General features: G+C 42.0%; 1 protein-coding gene across 2 annotated transcripts in view; it reads right to left on the bottom strand.

Annotated features, from left to right (window-relative positions):
* HEBP1 (heme binding protein 1) overlaps positions 1-16,822 on the bottom strand; it is a 37,458-nt gene extending 20,636 nt beyond the window's left edge. Inside the window, exon 1 of one of the 2 annotated variants that reach the window (XM_070790059.1) lies at positions 16,629-16,822. In XM_070790059.1, the coding sequence (XP_070646160.1) occupies positions 16,629-16,706 (78 nt within the window). In that variant the 5' untranslated portion in view covers positions 16,707-16,822. The remainder of the gene's footprint in view (positions 1-16,628) is intronic. The other variant, XM_019961529.2, reaches the window with a different exon arrangement.
* Positions 16,823-17,228: the final 406 nt, after the last annotated feature.

The following is a 17,228-nucleotide window of genomic DNA, read 5'->3' as shown; positions in this document are numbered from 1 at the left end:
AGTCCATGGGGTCACAAAGAGTCAGACATGACTGAGTGACTTTCACTCAGTGGTCTAACACTTGTCACAAGGCTGTATGCTCCGTGGAGGATGAAGTGAGTGTTTTTCAGCCTCTCTGTTTAGGTACAGAGGTAGGTATTTCTGACCGACATTTGTAGGCCCGTGGAGGCCCGTGTCAAACTCAGATCAAGGGCATCAAAAGTCATTCAATGCAGTTCCTTCTCTTGCAAATGGAGAAACCAATGACCAGCTCTCTCCGGTAAGAGCTGGAAGTGTGCTTACAAATCCAGCAGTTCATTTGCCTCTTATTCCAAGCAAGCAGTCCACTGTATAGTTGGACGAACAGGTCCGGAGCTCAGCCAGGGCCTGGTTCAGTTGGGACGCATCAGCAGAGGGGTAACCAAAGCTGTGAATGAGGTTGTGTTGCCCAGGGAACATATACTTGTGCTGCTGTGTGCTCAGTCATGTCTGACTCTATACAACCCCAAGGACTGCAGTCCTCCAGGATCCTCTGTCCATGGGATTCTCCAGGCAAGAACACTGGAGTGGGTTGCCATGTGCTCCTCCAGATGTTCCTGACCCAAAGATCGAATCCAAGTCTCCCGAGTCTCCTGCACTGCAGGCAGATTCTTTGCCACCTGCACCACCTGGGAAGCCCCAGCGAAGTATACAGAGCATTCTATATAAATTAATCATGTTCATGAATCCCCCACCTAAAAGCTGGCATTCACCAAGCTCTTTCCTGTGATGGCTCAGGCACCACCGAGTGTCTACCTACCTCACCAGCAATGCTAGAGCACCTCCTCATTGGCCTTCTGCTATTTTTGTCAATGTCTTGGTCATTCCTACAGAGCCTCTGTACCCGCCTCTCCCTCTGCCTGGCGGATTCCCTTCCTTTCTCTGCGTGATGAACTCCTACTCATTCAACAGGTCTCAACCTAAAAAGTCACTTCCTCAGAGAGGATCCCAGTTTAAAACAGGTGCCCCATGATATTTTGCCTTTTGTTCTTGGAGTTCTCACGGCAAGAATACTGGAGTGGTTCGCCTTTTACACCTCCAGTGGACCGTGTTTTTTCAGAACTCTTCATTATGACCTGTCTGTCTTGGGTGGCCCTGTACAGCATGGCTCATAGCTTCACTGAGTTATGCAAGCCCCTTCGCCATGACAAGGCTCTGATCCCTGAAGGGGATTCGTCTCACTGAAAAAGACCCTGATGTTGAGAAAGACTGAAGGCAAAAGCAGAAGGTGGCGACAGAGGATGAGATGGTTAGATAGCATCACTGACTCAATGGACATGAATCTGAGCAAACTCTGGGAGATGGCGAAGGACAGGGAAGCCTGGCGTGCTGCAGGCCGTGGGGTCACAAAGAGTCCAACATGACTTGGCAACTGAGCAACACTGGAATATAATTACAATGGAAATTGTAATGGAATAATAACGTTTAATTTCTACTGGCAACCATAAGCCCCATGGGGTCAGGGACTGTCTGCATTGTTTACCGCTGTTATCTCTCAGCATCGAGGACCATGTCTTTAATATATAGCAGGGTCTCTATAAGGATTTGTGGACAAGGAGGCTGTGGGGGGTGAAACCTGGCTTTACTCTAATGACAAGGAATTCGGCAACCATAGATGGCTGGAGAGAGGAGCACTTAGCCTAACTATATGTGTCTTGGAAGAAGGCTGCATCACACTGTCTGAAGGAGGTTCTCCAACAGGTACCCCCTGTTTTCACAGCATCCGTGTCTACAACTTCTCACCTGAACCGCTGCATCACTACGAAAATTCAGGTTTGAGAGATGGTATTATCCAACTACTCTGGTTCTCCAGGGAGCTGAATTTAAATAGGTTCTATTTCTGCAGAAAATAAAGCACCTAAGTTAACACTGTTAGCACATTTGATTCTTCAAATTTAACACCTTCAGTGCATTTCCTTGCTACATGGAACAAAATAATGACCCTTCCTGGCCCCACATTCAGCTAGCTCATGCTCCCAGTTACTAGATGAGGATTTCAGCCAGTGGCCACAAACACCAGTTTTCAACATTCAGTGGGAACCACAGTCAAGTCCCAGACAGAGATGTTGAAAGAATGCCTCTTGCTATGAGATCTGCAAGGTCCTTTGCAAGGCTGGTTTTTCCCCTTGCCACTTTGTCAGGGAATGTTTAACAGGAGGATTCCTACGTGCTGTTTCTCATAAATCCTCTGTTCCTTATCAGTTTCTGTTGTCAGAAACTAGTGGAACAGCAAGCTGCTCCCAGGACTGAGGTCATTATGTGTGACAGGCCTGAATCTCCTTCAGTAAACATTCTCTTTACGACAAAACTGCTTAGTCTCGATCCCCTTTCTTGAGATATAGATTGTCTCCTGACCTTGTGACCATTATTAATCCCTTGTTCCCTTGGTAATGGTTGCTATATGTTTGGTTTTCTGATCTTTATCATTGTGGAAAGAAATTTCTTGAACAACAGCCTATATATACTCACAGAAAGATCATTAAAGCACCTTTGCTCCATCAGAGTTTGGGTCCCCGTGTCTTTCTTTCTTTCTTCCTCTCTCTCTCTCCCTCCCTCCGGCTCTCTTTCACTTTCTTATCGTCAACTCTGGACCACCAGGTTCTGGTCCATTGAAGGACCCCAACAAGTGGCGCCCAGAACAGGGACACTGGCATACGTGGCATTTCGGACAGAGTGACTCCAGGCTTACTGAGGTAAGGACCTATTGAGGTCGGTAAGTACTAAGACATGGGTCAAATGGCTAGAAAGCCCCATCATTTCTCTGCTTTACTTCACCATTTGTTTAAAGCTCACGGACTTTTGGTTCGTGCCAATGAATAGAGGCTTGCTTTCAAACTGTGGTTAAATGTAATCCTTGGTTCCTGATAGGGGCATTTTGATTTACAAATTTGGCACCAAGTCAAAGAAAATGTTGAATGAGTCACCAGGCAGGAAAAAAATATTCCAGTTGATTTCTGGCCCCTATGGGCTCAAATTAAAGCTATAATTCTGCCATTTCAAGGTAAATTCTAGCCTTCACGATATTTGACAACAGACAGAACACTAATTGCATGAATATGATTTAGATGATGAAACTTTACAAAAGGCCCAATTAGAACAACATAAAATATTTCAAAAGTTTCCTCCTAGCCCTGCCCCGGCTGCTCCAAATGCTCCTCCTCTGCCAGCAGGCACGAATCCAGAAGTCTTTCCTTTTTTAGAACCTAATGATTCTAATAACGACTCTCCTAAGACGTTTTTTGACACCAAAACTGGCAATGCTCGAGCTGGCACTCTCCAAAACCAAATTATTTTTGAAATGTTAACTGGCACTAGACAATTTGATACCATAGAAGCTCAGACACAGTGCCCTCCCTTATTGCATCAACAATTAAAAACAGTAGCCTTTGAAGCTTGGGATCGAATTACTCCTCAAGGAGAACCTACAGGTAGCTACACTAAAATATTACAAGGACTTAATGAAAGTTACGCTGATTTTTTAGCTAGATTAGAAACTGCTATTTCCCGTACTGTAATCGGAGAAGAAACCAAAAAACAGCTAGAAGAAATTACTTGCTTATGAAAATACAAATCAGAAATGTCAAAAAGCTATCTTTCCAATTCATGAGACTGGGACTATTAATGATTATTTGAAGGCTTGTTGCAATCTAAGATCAGAAACTCAAAAGATGCAAATGCTAGCTGAGACAATGGCTGCTACCTTTAGAAAGGAAAATGAAAGATGCTTTACATGTGGAGATAAATACCACTTAAAAAGGGACTGCCCTAAGAAGGCTAATAAAAAACCTACAAAAATTTGCCCTTGCTGCCATAGAGGAGTGCATTGGGCCAAAGATTGTAAATCTAAATTTGATATTGAAAGAAAACCTATTCCAGGAAACTTCAGGCAGGGGACCCCCCAGGTCCCCTTCAACAAAAACCAGGGGCAAAGTCTATCTTTTCCCTCAAACCCTCAACATCACTGCTGTCGATATACCAGCCTTAAATGACTTTTTCCTTTACCCTCAAGCAGTCCCTTCTAAAATACCTACCGGACTTTTTGGACCCCTGCCCCCACAAACCTTCAGCCTTTTACTTGGCCAGTCTAGTTTGACTTCTAAAGGAATTACTATTCACCCTGGAATAATTGATTCAGATTACAAAGGGCAGATTCAAATTATGATGTCATCACACATTCTATGAAAATTCAAAAAGGGGGACAAAATTGCTCAATTACTTCTTTTACCTTACATTTCTATTAACTCCTCTAAAAATATACAGACAGGCAGATTCGGCGGTGGAGATCAAAAACAATCCTTATGGACATCATTGGTATCTGAATATGCCCAATATGCCCAAAGATTTTCTGGTCTTCTCAAACACTGGATCTAATATTAATATTACTATTATTTCCAAACACTTATGGCCCAAATCCTGGCCTATACAAAAAATCTTTTGCCAAACTGCAGGAATTTCTCAAACCAAAGAACAAGAAATTTATCAAAATGTTCAAATCTACCCATATGAAGGACCAAAAGGCCAGCCTGCAACATTAAGACCTTATGTAATAGATGTACCCCTTAATCTAACAGAAAGAGACTTATGCAATGACAAACTCAGATATACATTCCACATTTTTCCTAAGGGCCACTGCTCATTTAACAAATAAAGCAATTATTAAAATAACTTGGAAGAATGAAGAACCTATTTGGACACAGCAATAGCCCCTTACGAAAGAAAAATTACAGTCTACTAAAGAACTTCAGTTCAGTTCAGTTCAGTTCAGTCACTCAGTCATGTCCGACTCTTTGCAACCCCATGAACTGCACCACGCCAGGCCTCCCTGTCCATCACCAACTCCCAGAGTTCACTCAAACTCATGTCTATCGAGTCAGTGATGCCATCCAGCCATCTTATCCTCTGTCACCCCCTTCTCCTCCTGCCCCCAAACCCTCCCAGCATCAGAGTCTTTTCTAATGAGTCAACTCTTCACATGAGGTGGCCAAAGTATTGGAGTTTCAGCTTTAGCATCAGTCCTTCCAAAGAACACCCAGGACTGATCTCCTTTAGAATAGACTGGTTGGATCTCCCTGCAGTCCAGGGGACTCTCAAGAGTCTTCTCCAACACCACAGTTCAAAAGCATCAATTCCTCGGTGCTCAGCTTTCTTCACAGTCCAACTCTCACATCCATACATGACCACTGGAAAAACTATAGCCTTGACTAGATGGACCTTTGTTGGCAAAGTAATGTCTCTGCTTTTGAATATGCTATCTAGGTTGGTCCTAACTTTCCTTCCAAGGAGTAAGCGTCTTTTAATTTCATGGCTGCAATCACCATCTGCAGTGATTTAGGAGCCCAGAAAAATAAAGTCAGTCACTGTTTCCACTGTTTCCCCATCTATTTCCCATGAAGTGATGGGACCAGATGCCATGATCTTAGTTTTCTGAATGTTGAGCTTTAAGCCAACTTTTTCACTCTCCTCTTTCACTTTCATCAAGAGGCTCTTAAGTTCTTCTTCACTTTCTGCCATAAGGGTGGTGTCATCTGCATATCTGAGGTGATTGATATTTCTCTCAGCAATATTGATTCCAGCTTGTGCTTCTTCCAGCCCAGGGTTTCTCATGATGTACTCTGCATACAGGTTAAATAAGCAGGGTGACAATATACAACCTTGACGTACTCCTTTTCCTATTTGGAACCAGTCTGTTGTTCCATGTCCAGTTCTAACTGTTGCTTCCTGACCTGCATACAGGTTTCTCAAGAGGCAGGTCAGGTGGTCTGGTATTCCCATCTCTTTCAGAATTTTCCATAGTTTCTTGTGATCCACATAGTCAAAGGCTTTGGCATAATCAATAAAGCAGAAATAGATGTTTTTCTGGAACTCTCTTGCTTTTTTGATGATCCAGTGGATGTTGGAAATTTGATCTCTGGTTCCTCTGCCTTTTATAAAACCAGCTTGAATATCTGGAAGTTCATGGTTCACGTATTGCTAAAGCCTGGCTTGGAGAATTTTGAGCATTACTTTACTAGCGTGTGGGATGAGTGCAATTGTGCGGTAGTTTAAGCATTCTTTGGCATTGCCTTTCTTTGGGATTGGAATGAAACTGACTTTTCCAGTCCTGTGGCCACTGCTGAGTTTTCCAAATTTGCTGGCATATTGAGTGCAGCACTTTCACAGCATCATCTTTCAGGATTTGAAATAGCTCCACTGGAATTCCATCACCTCCACTAGCTTTGTCGTAGTGATGCTTTCTAAGGCCCACTTGACTTCACATTCCAGGATGTCTGGCTCTAGGTTAGTGATCACACCATCATGATTATCTGGGTCATGAAGATCTTTTTTGTACAGTTCTTCTGTGTATTCTTGCCACCTCTTCTTAATATTTTCTGCTTCCGTTAGGTCCATACCATTTCTGTCCTTTATCGAGCCCATCTTTGCATGAAATGTTCCCTTGGTATCTCTAATTTTCTTGAAGAGATCTCTAGTCTTTCCCATTCTGTTGTTTTCGTCTATTTCTTTGCACTGATCGCTGAGGAAGGCTTTCTTATCTCTCCTTGCTATTCTTTGGAACTCTGCATTCAGCTGCTTATATCTTTCCTTTTCTCCTTTGCTTTTCATCACTTCTCTTCTTTTCACAGCTATTTGTAAGGCCTCCTCAGACAGCCATTTTGCTTTTTTGCATTTATTTTCCATGGGGATGGTCTTGATCCCTGTCTCCTGTACAATGTCACGAACCTCCGTCCATAGTTCATCAGGCACTCTATCTATCAGATCTAGTCCGTTAAATCTACTTCTCACTTCCACTGTATAATCATAAGGAATTTGATTTAGGTCATACCTGAATGGTCTAGTGCTTTTCCCTACTTTCTTCAATTTAAGTCTGAATTTGGCAATAAGGCGTTCATGATCTGAGCTACAGTCAGCTCCCAGTCTTGTTGTTGCTGACTGTATAGAGCTTCTCCATCTTTGGCTGCAAAGAATATAATCAATCAGATTTCAGTATTGGCCATCTGGTGATGTCCATGTATAGAGTCTTCTCTTGTGTTGTTGCACGAGCGTGTTTGTTGTGACCAGTGCGTTCTCTTGGCAAAACTCTATTAGCCTTTGCCCTGCTTCATGCCATATTCCAAGGCCAAATTTGCCTGTTACTCCAGGTGTTTCTTGATTTCCTACTTTTGCATTCAAGTCCCGTATAATGAAAAGGACATCTTTTTTGGGTGTTAGTTCTAAAAGGTCTTGTAGGTCTTCATAGAACCGTTCAACTTCAGCTTCTTCAGCGTTACTGGTTATAGACACACAATTAGAATTAAAACATATTGAGGAATCTTGCTCTCCTTGGAATTCTCCTATTTTTGTTATAAAAAAGAACTCTAATAAATGGCATCTCTTAACAGACCTTAGAAAAGTTAATGCATCTATGAAACTTATGGGTGCATTACAACCAGGGATCCCATCACCTACTACTATTCCTCAAAATTGGCACATTATTATTACTGATTTACAAGATTGCCTTTTTAATATACCTTTACATCCTTTAGACTGGGAGAGATTCACTTTCTCTCTCCCTTATCCTAATCATATCAGGCCTCATAAAAGATTTCAATAGACTGTGTTACCTCAAGGTATGCCTAACAGTCCTACTATTTGTCAAAATTTTGTAGCCAAGACTTAACATCCAATGTGACAGCAATTCCCTCATTCATATATCATTAATAATATACTGTAACTACAAAAAGGAGAAATGATATTTTTGACACTGAATGGCCATGATATTCTTTAGACTCCAGAGAAAACTGATTAAAATAAAATCTTTTTTGAAATGCAAAACTGGTTCTTCTTACGTATGCAGTTAGGAAAAGGTTAAATACTGTTAAAATACTTTTTTGGAACTCCAATTCTGCCTGGGAAACAAAAACAGGCCTAAGATAAAACCTGAAGTTAACTCTTATCATGTCCTTGGGATACACAGCCCACTCTACCTAGGACTCCAGCCATAAGCAAATTGGTGGAACTCAAAAAAAAAAAAAAAAAAAAAATTTAAATTTCAAGCAGAAAACTATGCCTGTCTATCTAAAATTATCTATGTCTCACTATAAGTCTTTGTTTTTGGATAATATGAAATTAATGAGCTCCATTTAAATTTAAGTTCACGTGAACTGAAAAATAATCAATATTAAGAATAATGTTTATTTAAATATACATATAATTGTTTGCTAATCTAATTAAGACATGTCTTAAGTCATCAACATTATGTAATACTTTTATTATGCCTAGGTTTAAGGTAAACTAAATTTGTCAACAAAAAGGTAACTCTTTATATATATAAATATATAAATAAGATGAGAATTTTTAGATAAAAACTCTATTAAAAATAATTATATTTTAGAAATGATAAACTAAATGATAAAAGTTTATTAAATAGCTAGGTCATTTCCAAATAAAGTAAGATTTTAAAACATTAATTACTGAAGACTAACTTCCTTACAAAAAGTTTTTCTTACAGAAAAACTAGAGATTTTAAACTATTTATAAATATATATATTTATAATATATTCATCAATCTATAAAATGCTAACATACAAGACACTTGTTGCTAAAGAAAAGATATATGCTTTTAATAAAAAGATATAAGTAATGGCAAATAAAATGATAAATACAAAAATATAAAAAAGGTTTATGACAAATGAAAGAAAATTTTATGGAAAATGGATGTAACTCATTGCCCTTAACTTTCTTCCTCTTCCTTCTTACGTCTCAATTGATACAAATTCTTCTTTTATATGGGCCACACCTCTCAGAGGTGAAACTATACGACATTTAATAACCCACCTGATAGCTTACTTTCCAATAATGAGAACACCTAATTCTATAAAAACAGACAATGGCCCTGCCTATTTTCTAAACAATTCAAACAATTTTTACATTCATTCTCTATTAAACAGATTATAATCATTCCTTATAATCCACAAACACAAGACATAATTAAACAAATACATTACACACTAAAACTACAAATAAAAAATTAAATAAAGGGAATACACAAGAACACTTTTATCTTCCTTATCCAGAGGAGACTTTACTAGATTCCAACGCAATATATTCTTTAAGCCTATAACTATTGTTAATATAGCTTTATTTCTGTTTCTGGTCTGTAAGATTCTTAAAATAACATCAACTTCAGTGCCTGTTTCACAATACAAAACAAAAACAACATAAAAATTATACCATTTGCCAAATAAGTTATTTGTTCCTAAGAGTATCAAAAGTGCAAAATATTCACCTTCTTTTCAGGTCTGTCTTAAAAGTATAATCATCTTCCTTAATACACTGAACAGAGAGATTCAACAGCTGCCAGGCTGCCTTTCTTTTCCGGGGACAAGGTCAGGTATTTGGATGTGAGCAGCATTCATATGTCAAGTTGTTCTGCATCAGCTTGTCAGTAATTTCACTTAGGAAAAATGTTTGAGTGTTTGCTCCTAATCCTTAGCCCCAAATAACACAAACCACTTAAAACACAGTCAGATCCCATTTCTTTTTATATCAGGAAAAATGTATGTACTCAGTGAGGAGGAAATCAACTCATTACTTCAAAACCACAGCCAAATACCAGTCCCCAAACAGATCTCTAGATGATTTTTTTTTGGACTGAAATATTTCCTAGGAATGTTTTCATCATTATCATTTCCTTTCTTCCTATAACTATTGTTAATACAGCTTTATTTAATTTTTTTAAACGTACCACAAAGAGATATTTTGACAAAAGCAGAAAAACATCTCGAGACATTGAAGGACACCTCCCTTCCTTTGCCCATTTGGTATCAAGATGGGTTAACTAATCAATGGAAATCTAAAACTAATCTTACAGGGAAAGGGTATGCTTCTATTTCTCCAGATGGATCCAACGAACTCACATGGCTTCCTCTTCAGAAGATTCAACGTAGGGGGGCCCCCAGCATTCAAACTAGAGACAAAACAACAAAAACCCCAAGAGGAAGAAATTCCAATACAAGCCATGGCGGCTTTAAAGTTTCCAAAAAATGCCGCACTTGACGTCATCAACCTCATGATCTCCCTACTTGGGGACAGATAAAAACCCTTACTAATCAAACTGAAAATCTGATTTCTCAACACGGAATGCCTCGGAATCCTGAAAATATTTTTGTCGCTATGCTTGCTTTTGCTTCCCCCGCTCAGGCTGACTTGATTGATCACACTTATTGGGCTTATATACCTAACCTCCCCTTTTATTATAGGTTATAGAATGGACAGATATAGGACCAATTGTATCCACTAATGACTCAACACATATGTCCCCTCCTTGGAGCTTGGAGGAGCCCTCTCATCCTGAGGAAGAAGGAAGACTAATTAACATTTCTCTAGGTTATGAAATCCTTCCTTTATGCATGGGCCCAATAAAATTATGTATTAATGTTAATCGACAAACATGGGCTTTTGTCCTGCCTCCAAAAAAGGAAATTCCACACATTGCTTGGACTGTTTACTGCCCTGTCCTTTTATAAAAACCATGTTAATACTACCAAAACTCTAGGAAAAGGACAAAAGTTAAAATGTAAGGGGTTTACTTATAAAAACTTTAAATATACTCCTGTTTATTGAGATAAATGTCAAGGTAAATCAGAGAAATTAATGTTTATGGCCAATTTCACCATTGTTGATTGGGGACACCATGGTATGTGGGTATCTAACTGCTCAGATGATATTAACAGCACCATGTGTGACTATGCTACTCAAGTAGCATAGAAGACTACCAACAGTTCAATGAAACACTTCCATGAAAAGGACTCCTTGGCTGGCTTGACGGCGAAATGACACCTTCTCACCCTCAAATCGTCCTCGATAAACAGATTGGGCCTAATCAATGGGACATCTGGAAACTTGCTGAGAGCACTGAAGAACCTGGGACTTAGACTGGACATTTCACAGGGACCAATCGTAGTCATAATAATTATTTATTTCGCGATAATCAATCATATTTCATACAAGCCTGTATTCCACTACCTTTTGTTGTAGCTACAGGAAATTTACAATTCAATAAGACTTTACATTCTGTAACTTGTATAAATTGCAAATTATATACTTGTCTTAACTCTCCTGTTTCCTTAAGAAATGAATCCCTTTTGATTCTTCGATCTCGACATAGTCTGTGGTTACCAATAAATCTCCAGTGGCCCTGGGAAGCCTGGGAAGATCCCATGGCTGGACTTGCTTCCCGGTTACTTACGAAATTGCTCTGGCGATCTAAACGATTCATTGGATGGCTGATTTTTGGCATTTTGGGATTAACAGTTATTTGCACCACTGCTGCCGTCACTGGTGTTACTTTACAAACTTCAATTCAAACACATAATTTTATCCAAAATTGGACTAAAGATGCTCATACTATGTGGGCCACTCAGGTTCAGATAAATGAGGAAATTCAAGATGAAATACAGGAACTAAAAACAGCCATCAGATGGGTTTGGAGATCAATTAATACATGTACAAAAACAGGTGATGCTAAAATGTAATTGGAATTCTACTCAATTTTGTGTTACTCCTGTTCAATTCAATAATAGTGCCTACAACTGGGAACAAATCAAATTTCATTTACAAAACATACATGATAATGCCTCTCTGAATGTACAATTATTAAAAAAAGAAATCTTTGAAACCTTTTCTAAAAATCTGCCCTCTTCCACTAATTTGAAAACTTTAGCTGAACAACTAGCTGATCAATTATCTGGGCTAGACCCACAAAGATGATTTCAAAGCATTACTCACAACATCGGTTCTAGAACTGTAATTTTGGTGACTGTCTTAACAATTATATATGTCGTTTACTGTTGCCTTCACGCAAAAATTGTTAAAACTAAACAAACTCTAATGGTCAGAACCCTTTTTACAAATATTATAAATAAATAAGGGGGAATTGTCAGGGAATGTTTAACAGGAGGATTCCTACATGCTGTTTCTCACGAGTCCTTTGTTTCTTTTTAAGTCGGAAAGCACGCTGCTCCCAGGACTGAGGTCATTGTGTGAGACAGGCCTGAATCTCCTTCAGTGAACATTCTCTTTACGACAAAACTGCTTAGTCGCGATCCCCTTTCTTGAGATATGGATTGTCTCCTGACCTTGTGACCATTATTAATCCCTTGTTCCCTTGGTAATGGTTGCTATATGTTTGGTTTTCTGATCTTTATCATTGTCAAAAGAAATTTCTTGTACGACAGCCTATATATACTCACAGAAAGATCATTAAAGTACCTTTGCTTCATCAGAGCTTGGGTCCCTGTGTCTTTCTTTCTTCCTCTGTCTCCCTCCCTCCGGCTCTCTCTCTTTCACTTTCTTATCATCGACTCCGGACCACCAGGTTCTGGTCCATTAAAGGACCCCAACACCACCTGATGTGGTGGGTACACACACTGATTTTGGAAGACAGCTTTCTCATTATAAGGGAATAACAATAACAATAATGATGATCAAGCTGAGTACTATGTGTCCTGTATTGTTTTAAACATTTTATGTGGATCCATTCATTCAACCCTCCAACAACCCAGTGAAGTGTTCTCATCTTCATTTTCAGATGAAGCTGGAGCATACAAGGTTAAGCAACATGCCCAAGATACAGTGGCAAGAAGTAGAGCCAGGATTCCAAGCCAGGCAGTGGGGCCCTAACCAACGTGCACAGGCTGGAAACAAATCCCATAAAGATACCGGTTAGTAGTATCAGTCCTGCACTGAGCACCCACAAGTCCCGCCCAAACCCACACAAAGAGGTGTAGGTCCTTCTCCCCCTCCAGGCAAGGCAGAAGGCACCTGATAAGGTCTGCAGCAGCCTGGGCCCCCAGCAGGTACCTGAAATCAGCCCTGAACATCTGGTTGAACCTAACCTCAAGCTACATGGGGCATACCATGTGCTCCATTCATTGACCCAGGACAGTGGACAACAGTTTCTGACTTAAGACTCTTTCCAAGGAGAGATCATTTAGAAAAAGATTATCTTCACAATAACACCCTGCAAGTGTATATATTTTTAAAAAGGGTTATAAGAGTCTTTGAATGTTTAATTCTCACACAAGGCACTGTCATTCTCATCTTACAGTTGAGGAATTTTAGGGTTCAGAGAGTTTGAGAGGTTAAGCAAAGTGAAGTGAAAGTTGCTCAGCTGTGTCCAGCTCTTTGCAACCCATTGACTATACAGTCCATGGAATTCTTCAGGCCAGAATACTAGAGTGGGTAGCCTTTCCCATCTCCAGGGGAACTTCCCAACCCAGAGATTGAACCCAGGTCTCCTGCAGTGCGGACAGATTCTTTACCAGCTGAGCCTGAGAGGTTAAGTAACTTACCCCAAATTACCTGTAAGAAAAGGAAAGTTAACAATCAAGTGCTAGGTACTCTGTTGCACAATTTATAATTGGGTCTCATTTAAATTTCAATACAATCTTATAAGATGTGAAGTATTTTTCCCCCCTCATCAGCATCAGAGGTTAAGCTACCCAGGACCATGAAGCTAGTGAGAGTGGAGTTGAGCTGAATTCTGACATAACAATATCACAACACTTGTAGGGTGTTTTAGTTTATAAATCATTTTCATGTTTCTCAAACAAATGTAAAATTTCCGTCAACTCTGGGAGTGGATGGAGGAGATATTTTCATACCCCTTCTAAGCTGCAGAAACTGAGGTTCATTCGGGTTAAATGATTTTCTTCGGCTTGATAATAACACCCTGTATGGCCCCATATTCTTTTTTTTTTAATTTAAACTTTTTATTTTCTATTGGGGTGTAGCAGATTAACAACACTGTGATAGCTTCAGGTGAACGGGAAGGGACTCAGCCATACATATACATGTATCCATTCTCCCCCAAACTCCCCTCCACGCTGCCACATAACATTGAGCAGAGCTCCCTGTGCTATACAGTGGGTCCTCGTTGGTTATCCATTTTAAATATGGCTGTCTGTACATATCCATCAAGGACTAACTATTCCTCTTCCTCATCCTTCTTGCAGACAACCATGTTTGTTCTCTAAGTCTGTGAGTCTCTTTCTGTTTTTTAAGTGCATTTGTATCATTTCATTTTAGGTTCCACATATAAGGGATGTCATATGATATTTCTCCTTCTCTGTCTGACTTACTTCACTCAGGATGGTAATCTCTAGGTCCACCCACGTCGCTATAAATTGGCCCCATATTCTTACCAAATGTTGAGGAAAGATGCGTATCAGGGAGGTGCATTTATGCCTGGAGACAACAAATCCGTGGCAGGTGACTCTGTACTGATAAACGGCTATTAAGGAAAAAGACTTTTGAACAGAGGCACCTTGACTCAAGGGATTGATTTCACAGATACTAAAAAAGCTGAAAGGGGCTTCCCAGGTGGTGCTAGTGGTGAAGAAAACCAGCCTGCCAATGCAAGACATGTAAGATGCAGGTTCGAACCCTGGATAGGGAAGATCCTCTGGAGGAGGGCATGGCAACCCACTCCAGTATTCTTGTCTGGAGAATCCCATGGACAGAAGAGGCTGGTGGGTTACAGTCCACGGGGTTGCAGAGTCAGACACGACTGAACAACTTAGCAAAAGAGCTGAGAAGCCCACCAGGGAACAGTGAAGCAACCCAGAGGTTTGCAAGAACCCTACAGGGCTGTGGAGGGAGGGTGATCTGTTACCTGAGCTCAGATACCTGGGTCATGTGGTGAAACCTAGAAGCATGGTAACCTGGCCAGCAAGAGTTGGAGCCCCAGAGAAACTCCTGGTTCCAGAGACCTCATAGGGTGGAGAAGGAGAAGAGAAATACCCTGGTCTCTCCCTTCTTCCCATCCTCCTGTCTCCTTCTAGTGCTTTCTCCCAGGAGACCAAACCCTCAGCTTGCATTGCAAATAATCCTGTACCCCAAAGACAAAGTGAGCCCAATTCTATTACAGAAAGGAAAGATCTCTGCGAGGTTTAAGTAACAGGTGGATTCTTCAGTGTCAAGACCAACAAGGACCCTGGAGGTCACTGGGCTGAGTCCACAGATGGGTGTGCACACGGGCGACATCCCATCAGACACCTCCTCCTGCCCACCTGATCTGCAATGTTTACAAACATTTTAACAGTTAAAACTGACACAGTTGCCCTACTCCAACTACAGCCTCAGCCTAACACTCTATAATCCTTCCTCCCCTTTCCTGCTTTTTTTTTTAATCACAGTACTGATCACCAAACAATACATGAAATATTTGACATTTAATTGTTCATTAGTCACTAAAACAGAAGCTCCATGAGGACAGGGATTTTTTCCAGTTTTGTTCACTATTTTACCTCACTGCCTGTAAGAGTACCTGACCCTCACTTGGCACTTAACAGTTATTTGTTGAATGAATAAATGTTATATCTAGAGATTTCACACAAAAGTCTGCGTTGCTAGTTTTCCTTAAAAACCTGGCAACCCTGGTTCACATCAATGCGTGACGTGTGTGCCCAGTCACTCAGTCGTATCTGACTCTCCAGCCCCACTGACTGCAGCCCACGAGGCTCTTCTGTCCATGGGATTCTCTCCAGGCAACAATACTGGAGTGGGTTGCCATTTCCTCCTCCAGGGAATCTTCCTGACCCAGGGATGGAACCCACATCTCCCGCATCACCTGCGTTGGCAGGTGGATTCTTTACCACTGCATGACAACTGCCTGGAATCACTTTGTAGATGAGGACTTGAGTTCTCACTCCACGTAGCCTCAGCTTGCCTCAGTCTGTCATCCATTTTCATCATCAGATGCCTGGCTGCTTGTAGGCATCTGAAAAGGTCACCTTTGATAGATCTAAACTGCTCATTCTACATATGAGTAAGGAGACAGATATAGACAAAGGTACAGGCCTCTGGCTATTAGCTGCTTAAACAGTCCAGACTCTAGTTGAGGGTTTTGTGTGATGATCGTTGTAATGGGTACCTGGCCTTGGCCGCCCGGACAACACGGTTTTTTAACAAAAGCAGCACTGGGTGGGGAGCTGAGTTTCCAGCCAGGAGGAGCACAAAGTACCTGTCTGCAAGGAGCTTATCACCCAGTGGCAGATTCCTTGTTTTCCGGGAGCAGTCCAATCTGCCTGGGTGAGCACTGATGTCAATTTGGGGGAAAACTGCGATGATGCCTCACTCATCCTGTATTCTAGGCGCCCAGTTCTAGGAGTTCCATTGACCAACAAGACATTTCACAGCTCTGAGCCTGTGCACAGGCTCTTCTTGTTTCTGAGCATTCCTGCATACTCCCGAGACCCAGCTGAGGGCACTTCCTCTGCGAGGGCCTCACCGTCACCCACTGGCAGAAATGGACCGCTCCTTGCCAGGTGCTCCTGGCCTTCCACAGTTACCACCACGCGGCGCGGATCTTGTTCTTCTAAACTCCGCTCTCCACCGAGGACGGTTTGGGAGCTTCTTCAGGATAAGCACTTTTTCAGTCCTTCCTGCAACCGAAGACCTCGCAGTACACGAATATTCAGAATGTTTGTAATATATAGATGGACCAGTGCATTCAACAGGCGCAGCCCATCTCGTTAAGCTGGGATTCTCCCCTCAAACCCATCCTGTCTCTCTGTCCCCCCCTCCTCCCAGCTGAGCCCTCTTTCCGGTCCTCAACAGCCCTGTGGGCCTACCTTGCTCCCTTTGCTCAGGACCTGCCAAGGCCAAGTCTCTACGCTTCCGAACAGCGAGTTCTTGATCATGCCCAACATGGTGTCGCCGTGCTGCTCAAGACGCGCGGGGAAACACGGGGTAGGGGGAAAGGGCTGGCGCAGCCGGCGCGAGCAGGGATCCCGGGCGAGCGCGGGAGGGTGGGGCGCGGAGGATGGGCGTGGCCCTTATAGATGTGGCGCACTGGGCTCCGCCCCTCAGAATGCGCTCGGGGTGGAGGGAGGGCGGGGCGCGACTAGTGGAAGTGGCCAAGATGGGCGGGGCGTCTCGGCCTCCGCCCCTCGGAACGCGCTCGGAGAGGCGGGACGCGGCGAAAGGGGCGGAGCAGGGACTGCGCTCCACCTCCGGCTCCACCTCCGCCCGGCTTTCCGCCGGTATCCCGCGGGGGAACCGGTTTCTGCCAGTCCTAGCCTCCAGTATTGACTGACTTTTTTGCCTGGATACTGATGCTTCCCAGGGCGGGACTTAGGTAGAGGTGGTGAACACCTTCCCCTCACACCCCCAATCTGTACCCCCTTCGCGTCCTCTCTCTGGTACTTGGGCTGCAGACCCTCCGGATTCCT

This window comes from Bos indicus, chromosome 5 (genome assembly GCF_029378745.1).
Source record: "Bos indicus isolate NIAB-ARS_2022 breed Sahiwal x Tharparkar chromosome 5, NIAB-ARS_B.indTharparkar_mat_pri_1.0, whole genome shotgun sequence".
Lineage (NCBI taxonomy): Eukaryota > Metazoa > Chordata > Mammalia > Artiodactyla > Bovidae > Bos > Bos indicus.
This window is presented reverse-complemented; position numbering and strand designations above follow the sequence as displayed.